Source organism: Pseudophryne corroboree, chromosome 3, assembly GCF_028390025.1.
Source record: "Pseudophryne corroboree isolate aPseCor3 chromosome 3, aPseCor3.hap2, whole genome shotgun sequence".
Taxonomy (NCBI): Eukaryota; Metazoa; Chordata; class Amphibia; order Anura; family Myobatrachidae; genus Pseudophryne; species Pseudophryne corroboree.
Window position 1 is genome coordinate 52,386,122 of NC_086446.1, and position 17,066 is coordinate 52,403,187.

At 45.7% G+C, this 17,066-nt stretch overlaps 1 protein-coding gene across 1 annotated transcript in view; it reads left to right on the top strand.

The window, feature by feature from the left end:
* The first annotated feature begins 210 nt into the window (after positions 1–210).
* LOC135057150 (uncharacterized) overlaps positions 211–17,066 on the top strand; it is a 55,684-nt gene continuing 38,828 nt past the window's right edge. The window contains exons 1-3 of the mRNA XM_063963048.1: positions 211–230; positions 737–1,006; positions 1,585–1,707. Of these exons, the coding sequence (XP_063819118.1) occupies positions 211–230; positions 737–1,006; positions 1,585–1,707 (413 nt within the window). The remainder of the gene's footprint in view (positions 231–736; positions 1,007–1,584; positions 1,708–17,066) is intronic.

Here is a 17,066-nt window from a genome sequence, read left to right on the forward strand (position 1 = left end):
GTCTGCTCTGTCAGAGCCCCAATCATTATTCAGAGGTGACATTAGTATACTGTATGTCACATTCTAGACACCTAGTCCTCTCTGATTGGTTCATGTGACTACACATACCTGTTATAAATACTACCAGTCTTATAGAACATGACATAACATTGGCTTCTCAGCTGCTGATTTCATTCTCTGTTTCCTGAAATTCTATCATTTGTATTTATCATGGATAACAGGACAAATAGGTAAGTTGCATTGTATTTATATCCCTCTGTCTCCTTATTGCCTGCACATATTATTATGTGCTCAGTGTTTAACATATATCAGTCATGGGCTCATTTATCAATGAGTGATACATTTCACTGTGAGTGATAAATTGCACCAGCCAATCAGCTCCTAATTGTCATTTTTCAAACACAGTCTGTAACATGGCAGTTAGGAGCTGATTGGCTGGTGCAATTTATTACTCAGTGAAATGAACATTTGATAAATGAGCCCCTAAATAATTGTATTACATAGAAAGATATTAAGGTGTTTTCAAGCATCTGTAAAAATTGAATCACCTCACGGAAACTTATGAATTGCTTCTCCCAGAATTTCTGCGTTACTATATTGCTAAAATATTTGATATGTATTTCTATTTTTAAGGGTTTTTTTTTTTTTTTTTTTACATGTAACCGGGCAGATGTGTCGCTATGATTTGCGGAGCGCAGTCATATCTCTACTACCGTAAATTCATTTCTATTCACAGGATAAAAAGAACACCTCTGGTCTGTGAGTTCTGCAGAAACACCTATACCGAACTCTCCACACATCTCAGGAGAAAGTGTAAGAGAGAGGCGTCCACCAGGGAAATCAAAGACATTTCCGATAGAGCGCGTTGGAGCATGATTTCCTTCTTACAGAATGGAAGAACTCTGGATTATGAAGAGTTGGTGAGATTGCAAACCACCGAAAGTGTTGTAGCCTATTTGGAGGCAAAGGGCCACATCATGATAAATAAGCCCGTGCACACCGCAAGGTAATATGCTTTATACATTACTTTCTTATAGGTGCAATTATGTATTTACTGTACTTTTAATTTTTTGATATGTTTATTTATTGAAGCAAAGGCATTGCATACAATTCTGCAGACATAAGTATATGATTTAAGCATAAGAAATAACACCCATAGGGCCTAATTCAAGGTTGATTGCAAAAGCAAAATCTTCCTCTAATGGGCAAAACCATGTGCACTGCAGGGGGGCAGATGTAACATGTGCAGTGAGAGTTAGATTTGGGTGGGTTATTTTGTTTCTGTGCAGGGTAAATACTGGCTGCTTTATATTTACACTGCAATTTAAATTTCAGTTTGAACACACCCCACCCAAATCTAACTCTCTCTGCACATGTTACATCGGCCCCACCTGCACTGCACATGATTTTGCCCATTAGAGGAAAATTTTGCTTTTGCAATCAACCTTGAATTAGGCCCATAGTGAAGAGTAACACGCTGTAAAACATCTCCTAATACATTTCCAGGAGTCACCATTACAATATAGAGATGTTATTGTACTTTATAACTTTTTTATACTGTAAACCATGTATTTGTGTATGCAGGTCACAATCTACCATTGTACATAAAGGAGCAGCAGATTTGGAAGTATCTGCAGTCACCAATGATGAAGGAGAGGACAGGCCCCTGGAATCAGATGATGATGAGGGAAGAGAAGGACAAGCAATGCAAGGCAATTAATTACCAGAGATATCTGTGTTAGAGGAGCAAACGGAACGTGTGAGAAGTTTCTGATGGAGCTTGTACCAACTATTGTGCCTAAAATAAGAGGTTGTACTGTGCAATAATACGGGACATAGGTGGTGATTCAGAGTTGATCGTAGCTGTGCTAAATTTAGCACATCTACGATCAGGCACACTGATATGTGGGGGGACGCCCAGCACAGGGCTAGTCCGCTCCGCATGTCTGGCCCTATCACGTCACACAGCAGTGATGCTTTTGTGCTTCAGTAGTAGCTCCCAGCTAGTGCAGCTCCTGCGTGCTGGCCGGGAGCTACTAATCGCTGCTTGTGATGTGACCCGCCCCCCCAGTGGTCCGGCCACGTCTATGTTGCCCGGACCACGCCCCCTAAACGGTTGCTTAACACTGCCATCCCGCCCCCTCCCACCCAGCGACCGCCTCTTCCTGCCAATCAGGCAGAGGCGGTATCTAGCTAAAGACAGCCATTGGCTGTCTGGCACACGCAGTTCAGACCCGATCGCTGCTGTGCAAAAACGGGTCTGAATGACCCCCATAGCCCGGCTGCTCTCTTTACTGTGAATAGTTTGTTGTTATTTATCTGTACATAAGTCGCTGTTTTTACAGTTTTTATTGTTAAAAATAAAACATTTATATTTACACAAATACTGCGCATTTCTCTATGCTGTAGGCTGTTCACAGAAAGTACAGTAGCGTGTGAGTGACAGTGGGAGTTATACAGCTGTTTTTTCATAATTAATGTTACACTATAGAACTACGTTTATTTACAAATGTTGGCCTAGTTTTTCCTTTGAAACACGGGCACAAGCCTGAGAGTAGGTGTTAGACTGTAATAGATAAACATCTCACTATAAGACATGATCTATCTATCTATCTATCTATCTATCTATCTATCTATCTATCTATCTATCTATCCAAACTAAAAAACAATTGCACTCAGTGTATAGCCTTATAGAGATGCTTGAATTTTATTTTTCATCCTCATATATATATATATACAATGAATATTCCTCCATGGTGTGGGTTCTTACATACGATGTCACCTGTAAGTATAACCTCACACCAGAAATACACCCCCATACAATGGCCAAATGGCCTAATTATATATGATACCAAATACTTTTATTAGAAAGATACATGATAAAATGTAATATGTTCACATGAACATTGTAAAAAATACATCGAGATACAGCCAATGAATTTTGTCAGTTTCAAGAGTTGAAGGAATCAAACCACCCTCACCTTCACAGGTGTGAGCTCAATAGGGTGTGATGGTGAACTGAACAAGAGACCATAACTGATTTAAACCAACGCGTTTCGTCAGAATGACTTCCTCAGGGGTTTATATATGGTATGACTATAAAATAAAATGGGTGGTCAGATAATCCATTAAAACTTTATAATCTAAAGAAGTTTTCATAAAAAAGGAAGGGCCGGAGGAAAAATACATTCCAGAAAAAGGAAGAAAATCCCTCATGGATACAAACATCCATATTCCATATAGAGTAAAAATCTTTGTTAAAGAGTTGCAATGATTAAATCGAATGGTCCACCCAAAATGGTTGTAAGGCAGTGTAGCCTATGAATATTATTATTAAAAATAGTATCAGAACATATTCTTACTGGGAGCTATCAGATACGGTGTCTTTTGGGTGATTTAATACAAACCAAGCATAACAAAACTTTCTTTATGAATATTCAGATCTTTACACTGGGCCTTATTGTAATTTCTGCAATCGCAAATATCCTTTCTGGACAAGGTCATTATACTGAGTCAAAACATAACAAGACGTTGGGGGTCATTCCGACCCATTCGTATGCTGCTGTATGTCGCAGTGGTGCGAACAGGTCAGTTCTGAGCATGTGCGCGGCCACAATGCGCACGCGTGTCGTTGCACAATGACAGGAATAACGATGAAAGTGATTGCTGCCACGATCGCACAAAGAGTGACAGGCGGAAGGCATTCCGGGGCGTCAACTGACCATTTTCTGGGAGTGGAGCAACGAATGCAGGCGTGTCCAGGCGTTTGGAGGGCGGATGTCTGACATCAATTCCGGGATCATCTTCACTGGATCCATCGCACAGGATAAGTAACTGCAGGGCTAGTCTTGTTTCACACAGAACGTTTTTAGCATAGCGGGGCTGCACAAGCGATCGCAGCCTTGCTATGCAGAAATACACTCCCCCATAAGGAATAATGCAAATCCTTGTCAGGCCGCACCTCTGAGCTTCCCCAGATTGATGCTGTAAAAATGCTGGTGCTGAGGAGAATAATCCGCTTCCTTCTCTGCCCCGTCCCGCCTCTGTGATGCTGCCATGCTCAGTGCTGTAAATGCTGGGATGACAGGCCAAGCTCCGCCCGCTGTATGGTAAATATGTAAGGATGGCAGACTGACTCTATGCCAAAGGGCCCAAGGTCTCCTTGCTTAGCTTCTTGCTCACCTTAGGGCACCTCCTTTGAGGTAAAAAGGTAAAGATTTTTGCATATCACTAAAGGTCACAGGCAGAGGCGGATTGGCCATAGGGTTCACAGGGAAGATTCCCGGTGGGCCGACGCACCTGTGGGGCCTGTTTTGTTTGAGGACATGTGGTCATTTTTATAGACATAATGAATAAGATGCAAAATAATTTGCATATATGAAAATTACTTTGCCTCTTAGCCTGTGATTGCAGATGATCTAGTGTATGCTCTGTCTGCCTGCTTGGCTGACATATAAGATTGAGTGAATAGTGATTGGGATACGGTTGGTGTAATAAGCAAGAAAATATATCTTTCTAAAGAATTATATAGTTTCCTAAATTCTGAAGATGTATCATATAATGTGCTCATATTTAATTGTATGTATTTTTAACTTCCCCCTTGATGCTGGACATGCCCACTATCTGGAAAGTCTTGTGGGGAGGGTTCTGCTGCCATGGCCCATGGCTAGACCTTACACCTCTGGTGCTGCCCATGTGGGGCCACTAGTACAAGTTTTTCCAGGGCCGCTTTTTGTTCCCAATCCGTCCCTGGTCACAGGGACAGCTGTCGGTGCCCTTTACACAGCGGATAAGCAGTTGCTGACTATCAAGCTTCCCAGGAACAGAGCATTGTGTCCTCCCCCTCCATGACTTGGTATCACCGGCACCATGACGCTCCTGTGTGAGGGGGGAATTTCCAATAATCATCTCATCCCTTTTAACCCCTATGTGGGTGGAATTTAAAAAATCTCTTCTTAAGTTCACTACCCCTTGTCACCCCCCCACCCCCCCCATGCTGAACCGGCATCGGAGTGTCACTATTCATCTTAGCGACCTCGAAAACTATAGATTTTTACATGTCACCCCCTTCCACCCCCTCCCCTAGGGGTGTCTTACCCCCACAGTATGTATATAAATGAATTCCTTATGTGCTGTTATTTTAAATGATGTGGTAAATTCTAACCACAATAATAACAGTACTAAATTATTAATTACACCCAAAGTATAAAAACTTTACTTTATTGTTAAAATACAAGTAAAAAATTAAAGAGTTAATTTTCAATTGTCAATTGCTCAAGGGTTTGTATACCCATTTACTTCTTGTTAATACAATGATAATGCAATATTAATATAATGTTTCATCCAATGCGTTTCGTCTGTGGCGACTTCTTCAGGAGTGTCTTTGAGTGTAAGAAAGGAATATCTTAATACACAGTACATTTGTAGAGAATAAACAATATTACATCCATCAATTAAGGGGATTGTACATAATTAGGGGAGTAATAGACAATTCACAATTACTTTTTATAGGAATAATTGAAACGTTACATTATTTTTACCACATCTTACGTCATTATATAGTGGATTCCACTAATTGGTAGCATTTAGCTTGATTTCATATTCATAGGGTTCCTATAACAGAGATTAATTTATATAGTTTAATAGAAAATTGCACAGACTGGGGCAGATGTATTAACCTGGAGAAGGCATAAGGAAGTGATAAATGCAAGGTGATAAATGCACCAGCCAATCAGCTCCAATGTGTACATTAGCAATTAGGAGCTGATTGGCTGGTGCGTTTATCACATTGCACTTATCACTGCTTTATCACTTACGTATGACATCTCCAGGTTAATACATCTGCCCCAGTCTGTGTAATTATCTGCACAAGATACACTGATGCAGTGTAGGTCTCTGCTAGGAGGCGGACACTGCTGCTGTTGTAGGGATGGCTCCAGGCTCCAATATGGCGGCCAGAGCTAGTGGCACCCATAAAGTGTGGCGCCCTGTTCGGCCGCTCTATTGGAACATGCCTGGAGCGAGCCCAGCTGCTGCACCTGTGTATATTGCCAACATGCACCTTCAGGTTCATATATGTGTGTGTAACTCCGGCCCACAGATAGAGAGTGATAAATTGGAAAGAGAAAAGGCACCAGCCAATCAGCTCCTAACTACCATGTCACAGGCCGTTTGAAAAATGACAGCTAGGAGCTGGTTGGCTGGTAGTTTATCACTTTCCATATTATCACTCTCCAAGCAATGATGCATCTAGCTATGGTGGTCATTCCGAGTTGATCGCTAGCTGCATTCGTTCGCTGTGCAACGATGAGGCAAAAAAACTGCACTTCTGCGCATGCGGCGCAATACACATGCGCGTTGTACAATTGCAACGAACGATGTAGTTTCACAAAAGGTCTAGCGAAGCTTTTCAGTCACACTGCTGGCCGCAGAGTGATTGACATGAAGTGGGCGTTTCTGGGTGTCAACTGACCGTTTTCAGGGAGTATTGAAAAAAACGCAGGTGTGCCAGGAAATACACAGGCGTGGTTGGCCGAACGCAGGGCATGTTTGTGACGTCAAAACAGAAACTGAACAGTCTGAAGTGATCGAGAGTGCCGAGTAGGTATTGAGCTACTCTAAAACGGCACAAAAAAAATGATGCCGCCGCTCTGCGATCCTTTTGTTCCCACTTCTGCTAAGCTAAAATACACTCCCAGTGGGAGGCGGCATAGCGTTTGCACGGCTGCTAAAAACTGCTTGCGAGCGAACAACTCGGAATAACCACCTATGTCTCCTCGGCCATTAACTTCACCGCACGTCACTGTGTGAGGATCAGTGCTGGCGTGGGCATCTGAGGATTCGAATTCAGGTGACTATTTCTCCCCTAACCCTCCTCCCTACAGCCTAAACCTAACAGTCGGCAGTTTGAGGGTGTAAACCTGGATCCTGTCAACAGTTGACCATGTCAGTGTTGTTGAGGTTGACACACACACACACACACGCACACACGCACACACACACACACACACACACACACACACACACACACACACACACACACACACACACACACCTTACAGAAGCTCTGAACTCTGCATAATAAAACAGGGCAATGTAGTTCATATTTTGAATAAAACATTTAAGCTTACAGCGCCTGGCAAGGGACCCCATTTTTGTGCTAGTCCTACTCTGTCACTCAGCATTATAAACATGGCAATTGCTGTCACTTTAGAGTTAAATGTAAAAAAATGCTTCCTGGTTCCAATCTCATCTGCACGCAGTCCTTTAAAGGTGAAAGATCCACCTAGCCTATACGCCATAACACACGTAGTCTGGGTACACAACTAGCAGATATATCCACTAGCTGGCCGCAGCACTGGCCAAATGGCTGATTCATGTAAGCATCTGCGAGCACTTAGCAATTGGCTGCTCAATGGGCCTAAATCAGACCTGATCGCTCGCTAGCATTTTTTGCACCGCCCAGAGGTCAGAACTGCGCATGCTTATGCACCGCAATGCGCAGGTGCGTCAAACGGGTACAAAGTGGATCGCTGCTCAGTGATTGGTTTGTGCGAAGAATCCATTCGCATGCGCATTTGCAAGGAGATTGACAGGAAGAAGGCATTTGTGGGTGGCAACTGACCGTTTTCTTGGAGTGGTTGGAAAAACGAAGGCATTCCCAAGCGTTTGCAGGGAGGGTTCCTGACTTCAATTCCGGTCCCTGACAGGCTGAAGTGATCGCAGTGGCTAAGTAAGTCCTGGGCTACTCAGAGACTGCACAAGTTCTGTGCGATCGCACACTTGCACAGCTAAAATACACCCCCCAGTGGGTGGCAACTATGCAAACACAGGACTGCAAAAAAAAACCTATCAAGCGGTCAGGTCTGACTTAGGCCTAAGATATTGGTTCAGACATCACATGGGTGGGCATATGAATGTCACCAGTCCCTGCAGCCAATGCACAGCCCATACACACAGCTAGACATGCTGTACGGCCGGGATCTGGTCAGGAAGACCCATCATCGGAATCCCGTCAGGGTCACCGAATCCCGAATGAGCAAAGACTGGGACTGAGAGGTAAGCTACGCACGGGGGGGAAGGGGGTGTTTTAGGTTTAGGCTGTGGGGGGAGGGTAAAGGTAATGCTGCGGCCCAGGGTGGGTAGGTTTAGGTTGCGGAGAAGGCGGGCTTAGGTTCATGCACCAGCAAGGTAGGGATAAGGTTAGGCTGTAGGGAGGGGGAGGTTAGGTTGAGGTTGCAGGGAGGGAGGATTGTGGGAACATTTGGGGATGGCAAGTGTACTTACCTTCCCCTGTCGGGATTATGAATATCGGGATGCCGTGGTTGGGATTCTGACCGCCGGCATCCCGAACACCGGGAATCTCTACCCAACGCTATGCGATATTTCTGTGTATGACATCGTTTAGACATACCCACTGATCTGATGCTTATATATTATCTGTTTGATCAAATATACCGAAGGCGGCACTCAAAGGCGACTGTTAAAGAACTCACAGGGACCCCAGCTGGGTAAGTAATAACGTATCAATCTTGTATCAGATCTTATGTGTGTATGAACCAATGCATTCCCAGTGGAATCAGCCATGGGCGGACTGGTTGCACCCAATGACCCGTATTGCGAGTAGTCAGGGGTCAAGTGACCGTGAACTCATCTGTATACACAAGGGTTAATCTTTTGTCAGTAATCAGTAATCTGCCAGTCTGTATTAGGAGTGCAGGATGAACCTGAAGCACTCGGAGGTAATCCATACACACATGGGGAGGACATACAAACTCCACACAGCTAGGACCTTGTTGAGTATTGAACCCATGGCCTCAGTGCTATGAGGCAAAAAGCTAATCATTGCTCCATATTGCTGCTAGAAAATATAACGTAGTCTTATCATACCTGTGTTTAGTGATACTTATTGTGTCTAGTTGCAGTACACCAGCCTGCAGCAGCTATGTGCTATGTGAGTACAGTGCTGAGCACAGTAACTATCTATCATTGTCCATGTGTGCAGGGAAATACAGAGTGAATGTATGCTTCAGGGCAGGGGCACTTTATGAGAGCAGGAGGCCTGTGTGCTGCCTCCCCTGTTCGGGCCCCTCCCCTCTGCTGGCAGTGCTGGAGAGTCTAAACACTAGAGGGTTCAGACCCTAGTGCGCATGCGCAGATCACCAGAAAAAAGGCGCAGCAGCCATATTCCTAGTGGTTTCTCTAATGCGCATGCGCAGAACACCGTGAAAATTGTCTGAGGCCTTATTTATGTCCTGGGCCCCTGCTGTGTCTCACACCCCAGAGCTGATGCAGAGCAATTAGTGCAGCCCAGCTCCCTGGCTCCAAATGTCTGTCAGGCTGTGTATAGCAATGCAAATCCGCAGCCAGTCTGCACCACATCCCTGCACCCCCAGAGAGCGGGCTCCGTGCACCCCCCAGAGAGCGGGCTCTGTGCACCCCCCAGAGAGCGGGCTCCGTGCACCCCCCAGAGAGCGGGCTCTGTGCACCCCCCAGAGAGCGGGCTCCGTGCACCCCCAGAGAGCGGGCTCCGTGCACCCCCCAGAGAGCGGGCTCCGTGCACCCCCCAGAGAGCGGGCTCCATGCACCCGAGAGGGCTCCGTGCACCCCCAGAGAGCGGGCTCCGTGCACCCCCCAGAGAGCGGGCTCCGTGCACCCCCCAGAGAGCGGGCTCCGTGCACCCCCCAGAGAGCGGGCTCCGTGCACCCCCAGAGAGCGGGCTCCGTGCACCCAGGGTGTAAATACAGACAGCCGGGACCAGTGTCTCCAACACTGAAGTGAGAAACAAGGAAATGATGAGTGAAAAACAAGCCCAAACCAATCCCAAAAAGCCCAACATAACCAGGAGAGGGGGGGGTAGTAATTTAATGAAAATCACAAATGTATTACAGTGTATATCGATGTACAGAATATAAAACATATACATCGATATATGGTTTATATATTTCGCCTTAAATGTATTTACAATTATATTTATTGGCGCACAATTGGAATTTTTACAAATATTATAGTGTACTATTCTTGTGAATTTGAGATATTTACTCTCATGTCTCCTCCAAAGAAATATTTCAGGTGAAAATTACTAGAGATGAGCGGGTTCGGTTCCTCTGAATCCGAACCCGCCCGAACTTCAGTTTTTTTTACACGGGGCCGAGCGACTCGGATCTTCCCGCCTTGCTCGGTTAACCCGAGCGCGACGAACGTCATCATCACACTGTCGGATTCTCACGAGGCTCGGATTCTATCGCGAGACTCGGATTCTATATAAGGAGCCGCGCGTCGCCGCCATTTTCACACGTGCATTGAGATTGATAGGGAGAGGACGTGGCTGGCGTCCTCTCCGTTTAGAAATTAAAATAGGAGAGTGAGAGTGAGACACGTTCATTACTATACTTACTGGAGCTTAGGAGGAGTTATTATATTATACTACTAGTGACTGATGACCAGTGACCTGACCACCAGTGCAGTTTTATAATTTATTAATATTTAAATAATAATCCGTTCTGTTCTTGTTCTCTGCCTGAAAAAAACGATACACAGCTTAATTGTGGGGGAGACTGGGGAGCAGTTATAGGTTATAGCAGGAGCCAGGAGTACATATTAAACAGTGCACACTTTTGCTGCCAGAGAGAGACTAGTGCCACTGCCAGTGTGACTGACCACTGTGACCAGTGACCTGACCACACTGACCACCAGTACTATAGTACTATATTTATTGATTGTCTGCCTGAAAAAGTACACTCGTCGTGGACTCGTGTGACTTGTGTGGTGTTTTTTTCTTCTTTAAAAAACTCATTCTGCTGACAGACAGTGTCCAGCAGGTCCGTCATTAATATCTGACTGTGCTCACACAGCTTAATTGTGGGGGAGACTGGGGAGCAGTTATAGGTTATAGCAGGAGCCAGGAGTACATATTAAACAGTGCACACTTTTGCTGCCAGAGAGAGACTAGTGCCACTGCCAGTGTGACTGACCACTGTGACCAGTGACCTGACCACACTGACCACCAGTACTATAGTACTATATTTATTGATTGTCTGCCTGAAAAAGTACACTCGTCGTGGACTCGTGTGACTTGTGTGGTGTTTTTTTCTTCTTTAAAAAACTCATTCTGCTGACAGACAGTGTCCAGCAGGTCCGTCATTAATATCTGACTGTGCTCACACAGCTTAATTGTGGGGGAGACTGGGGAGCAGTTATAGGTTATAGCAGGAGCCAGGAGTACATATTAAACAGTGCACACTTTTGCTGCCAGAGAGAGACTAGTGCCACTGCCAGTGTGACTGACCACTGTGACCAGTGACCTGACCACACTGACCACCAGTACTATAGTACTATATTTATTGATTGTCTGCCTGAAAAAGTACACTCGTCGTGGACTCGTGTGACTTGTGTGGTGTTTTTTTCTTCTTTAAAAAACTCTTTCTGCTGACAGACAGTGTCCAGCAGGTCCGTCATTAATATCTGACTGTGCTCACACAGCTTAATTGTGGGGGAGACTGGGGAGCAGTTATAGGTTATAGCAGGAGCCAGGAGTACATATTAAACAGTGCACACTTTTGCTGCCAGAGAGAGACTAGTGCCACTGCCAGTGTGACTGACCACTGTGACCAGTGACCTGACCACACTGACCACCAGTACTATAGTACTATGGCCCTCATTCCGAGTTGTTCGCTCGGTATTTTTCATCGCATCGCAGTGAAAATCTGCTTAGTACGCATGCGCAATGTTCGCACTGCGACTGCGCCAAGTAACTTTACTATGAAGAAAGTATTTTTACTCACGGCTTTTTCTTCGCTCCGGCGAACGTAATGTGATTGACAGGAAATGGGTGTTACTGGGCGGAAACACGGCGTTTCAGGGGCGTGTGGCTGAAAACGCTACCGTTTCCGGAAAAAACGCAGGAGTGGCCGGAGAAACGGTGGGAGTGCCTGGGCGAACGCTGGGTGTGTTTGTGACGTCAACCAGGAACGACAAGCACTGAAATGATCGCACAGGCAGAGTAAGTCTGGAGCTACTCTGAAACTGCTAAGTAGTTAGTAATCGCATTATTGCGAATACATCGGTCGCAATTTTAAGAAGCTAAGATTCACTCCCAGTAGGCGGCGGCTTAGCGTGTGTAACTCTGCTAAATTCGCCTTGCGACCGATCAACTCGGAATGAGGGCCTATATTTATTGATTGTCTGCCTGAAAAAGTACACTCGTCGTGGACTCGTGTGACTTGTGTGGTGTTTTTTTCTTCTTTAAAAAACTCATTCTGCTGACAGACAGTGTCCAGCAGGTCCGTCATTAATATCTGACTGTGCTCACACAGCTTAATTGTGGGGGAGACTGGGGAGCAGTTATAGGTTATAGCAGGAGCCAGGAGTACATATTAAACAGTGCACACTTTTGCTGCCAGAGAGAGACTAGTGCCACTGCCAGTGTGACTGACCACTGTGACCAGTGACCTGACCACACTGACCACCAGTACTATAGTACTATATTTATTGATTGTCTGCCTGAAAAAGTACACTCGTTGTGGACTCGTGTGACTTGTGTGGTGTTTTTTTCTTCTTTAAAAAACTCATTCTGCTGACAGACAGTGTCCAGCAGGTCCGTCATTAATATCTGACTGTGCTCACACAGCTTAATTGTGGGGGAGACTGGGGAGCAGTTATAGGTTATAGCAGGAGCCAGGAGTACATATTAAACAGTGCACACTTTTGCTGCCAGAGAGAGACTAGTGCCACTGCCAGTGTGACTGACCACTGTGACCAGTGACCTGACCACACTGACCACCAGTACTATAGTACTATATTTATTGATTGTCTGCCTGAAAAAGTACACTCGTCGTGGACTCGTGTGACTTGTGTGGTGTTTTTTTCTTCTTTAAAAAACTCATTCTGCTGACAGACAGTGTCCAGCAGGTCCGTCATTAATATCTGACTGTGCTCACACAGCTTAATTGTGGGGGAGACTGGGGAGCAGTTATAGGTTATAGCAGGAGCCAGGAGTACATATTAAACAGTGCACACTTTTGCTGCCAGAGAGAGACTAGTGCCACTGCCAGTGTGACTGACCACTGTGACCAGTGACCTGACCACACTGACCACCAGTACTATAGTACTATATTTATTGATTGTCTGCCTGAAAAAGTACACTCGTCGTGGACTCGTGTGACTTGTGTGGTGTTTTTTTCTTCTTTAAAAAACTCATTCTGCTGACAGACAGTGTCCAGCAGGTCCGTCATTAATATCTGACTGTGCTCACACAGCTTAATTGTGGGGGAGACTGGGGAGCAGTTATAGGTTATAGCAGGAGCCAGGAGTACATATTAAACAGTGCACATTTTTGCTGCCAGAGAGAGACTAGTGCCACTGCCAGTGTGACTGACCACTGTGACCAGTGACCTGACCACACTGACCACCAGTACTATAGTACTATATTTATTGATTGTCTGCCTGAAAAAGTACACTCGTCGTGGACTCGTGTGACTTGTGTGGTGTTTTTTTCTTCTTTAAAAAACTCATTCTGCTGACAGACAGTGTCCAGCAGGTCCGTCATTAATATCTGACTGTGCTCACACAGCTTAATTGTGGGGGAGACTGGGGAGCAGTTATAGGTTATAGCAGGAGCCAGGAGAACATATTAAACAGTGCACACTTTTGCTGCCAGAGAGAGACTAGTGCCACTGCCAGTGTGACTGACCACTGTGACCAGTGACCTGACCACACTGACCACCAGTACTATAGTACTATATTTATTGATTGTCTGCCTGAAAAAGTACACTCGTCGTGGACTCGTGTGACTTGTGTGGTGTTTTTTTCTTCTATAAAAAACTCATTCTGCTGACAGACAGTGTCCAGCAGGTCCGTCATTATATAATATTATATACCTGTCCGGCTGCAGTAGTGATATATTTTTTATATCATTATTTATCATCCAGTCTATACTAGCAGCAGACTCAGTCCATCCATAATTGTATACCACCTACCCGTGGTTTTTTTTTTCTTTCTTCTTTATACATACTACATCTCATTATCAACCAGTCTATATTAGCAGCTAGTATCTAGCTAGTATTATTAGCTAGTACTATTATTATTAGCTAGTATTAGTACTAGTATTATTAGCTAGTACTAGTATCCATCCATCTCCATTGTTTACCTGAGGTGCCTTTTAGTTGTGCCTATTAAAATATGGAGAACAAAAATGTTGAGGTTCCAAAATTAGGGAAAGATCAAGATCCACTTCCACCTCGTGCTGAAGCTGCTGCCACTAGTCATGGCCGAGACGATGAAATGCCAGCAACGTCGTCTGCCAAGGCCGATGCCCAATGGCATAGTACAGAGCATGTCAAATCCAAAACACCAAATATCAGTAAAAAAAGGACTCCAAAACCTAAAATAAAATTGTCGGAGGAGAAGCGTAAACTTGCCAATATGCCATTTACCACACGGAGTGGCAAGGAACGGCTGAGGCCCTGGCCTATGTTCATGGCTAGTGGTTCAGCTTCACATGAGGATGGAAGCACTCAGCCTCCCGCTAGAAAAATTAAAAGACTCAAGCTGGCAAAAGCAGTAGCACCGCAAAGAACTGTGCGTTCTTCGAAATCCCAAATCCACAAGGAGAGTCCAATTGTGTCGGTTGCGATGCCTGACCTTCCCAACACTGGACGTGAAGAGCATGCGCCTTCCACCATTTGCACGCCCCCTGCAAGTGCTGGAAGGAGCACCCGCAGTCCAGTTCCTGATAGTCAGATTGAAGATGTCAGTGTTGAAGTACACCAGGATGAGGAGGATATGGGTGTTGCTGGCGCTGGGGAGGAAATTGACCAGGAGGATTCTGATGGTGAGGTGGTTTGTTTAAGTCAGGCACCCGGGGAGACACCTGTTGTCCGTGGGAGGAATATGGCCGTTGACATGCCTGGTGAAAATACCAAAAAAATCAGCTCTTCGGTGTGGAGGTATTTCAACAGAAATGCGGACAACAGGTGTCAAGCCGTGTGTTGCCTTTGTCAAGCTGTAATAAGTAGGGGTAAGGACGTTAACCACCTCGGAACATCCTCCCTTATACGTCACCTGCAGCGCATTCATAATAAGTCAGTGACAAGTTCAAAAACTTTGGGTGACAGCGGAAGCAGTCCACTGACCAGTAAATCCCTTCCTCTTGTAACCAAGCTCCCGCAAACCACCCCACCAACTCCCTCAGTGTCAATTTCCTCCTTCCCCAGGAATGCCAATAGTCCTGCAGGCCATGTCACTGGCAATTCTGACGATTCCTCTCCTGCCTGGGATTCCTCCGATGCATCCTTGCGTGTAACGCCTACTGCTGCTGGCGCTGCTGTTGTTGCTGCTGGGAGTCGATGGTCATCCCAGAGGGGAAGTCGTAAGCCCACTTGTACTACTTCCAGTAAGCAATTGACTGTTCAACAGTCCTTTGCGAGGAAGATGAAATATCACAGCAGTCATCCTACTGCAAAGCGGATAACTGAGGCCTTGGCATCCTGGGTGGTGAGAAACGTGGTTCCGGTATCCATCATTACTGCAGACCCAACTAGAGACTTGTTGGAGGTACTGTGTCCCCGGTACCAAATACCATCTAGGTTCCATTTCTCTAGGCAGGCGATACCGAAAATGTACACAGACCTCAGAAAAAGAGTCACCAGTGTCCTAAAAAATGCAGCTGTACCCAATGTCCACTTAACCACGGACATGTGGACAAGTGGAGCAGGGCAGGGTCAGGACTATATGACTGTGACAGCCCACTGGGTAGATGTATGGACTCCCGCCGCAAGAACAGCAGCAGCGGCACCAGTAGCAGGATCTCGCAAACGCCAACTCTTTCCTAGGCAGGCTACGCTTTGTATCACCGGTTTCCAGAATACGCACACAGCTGAAAACCTCTTACGGCAACTGAGGAAGATCATCGCGGAATGGCTTACCCCAATTGGACTCTCCTGTGGATTTGTGGCATCGGACAACGCCAGCAATATTGTGTGTGCATTAAATATGGGCAAATTCCAGCACGTCCCATGTTTTGCACATACCTTGAATTTGGTGGTGCAGAATTTTTAAAAAAACGACAGGGGCGTGCAAGAGATGCTGTCGGTGGCCAGAAGAATTGCGGGACACTTTCGGCGTACAGGCACCACGTACAGAAGACTGGAGCAACACCAAAAACGCCTGAACCTGCCCTGCCATCATCTGAAGCAAGAAGTGGTAACGAGGTGGAATTCAACCCTCTATATGCTTCAGAGGTTGGAGGAGCAGCAAAAGGCCATTCAAGCCTATACATCTGACCACGATATAGGAGGTGGAATGCACCTGTCTCAAGCGCAGTGGAGAATGATTTCAACGTTGTGCAAGGTTCTGATGCCCTTTGAACTTGCCACACGTGAAGTCAGTTCAGACACTGCCAGCCTGAGTCAGGTCATTCCCCTCATCAGGCTTTTGCAGAAGAAGCTGGAGACATTGAAGGAGGAGCTAACACGGAGCGATTCCGCTAGGCATGTGGGACTTGTGGATGGAGCCCTTAATTCGCTTAACCAGGATTCACGGGTGGTCAATCTGTTGAAATCAGAGCACTACATTTTGGCCACCGTGCTCGATCCTAGATTTAAAACCTACCTTGGATCTCTCTTTCCGGCAGACACAAGTCTGCTGGGGTTGAAAGACCTGCTGGTGAGAAAATTGTCAAGTCAAGCGGAACGCGACCTGTCAACATCTCCTCCTTCACATTCTCCCGCAACTGGGGGTGCGAGGAAAAGGCTCAGAATTCCGAGCCCACCCTCTGGCGGTGATGCAAGGCAGTCTGGAGCGACTGCTGATGCTGACATCTGGTCCGGACTGAAGGACCTGACAACAATTACGGACATGTCGTCTACTGTCACTGCATATGATTCTCTCACCATTGAAAGAATGGTGGAGGATTATATGAGTGACCGCATCCAAGTAGGCACGTCACACAGTCCGTACTTATACTGGCAGGAAAAAGAGGCAATTTGGAGGCCCTTGCACAAACTGGCTTTATTCTACCTAAGTTGCCCTCCCACAAGTGTGTACTCCGAAAGAGTGTTTAGTGCCGC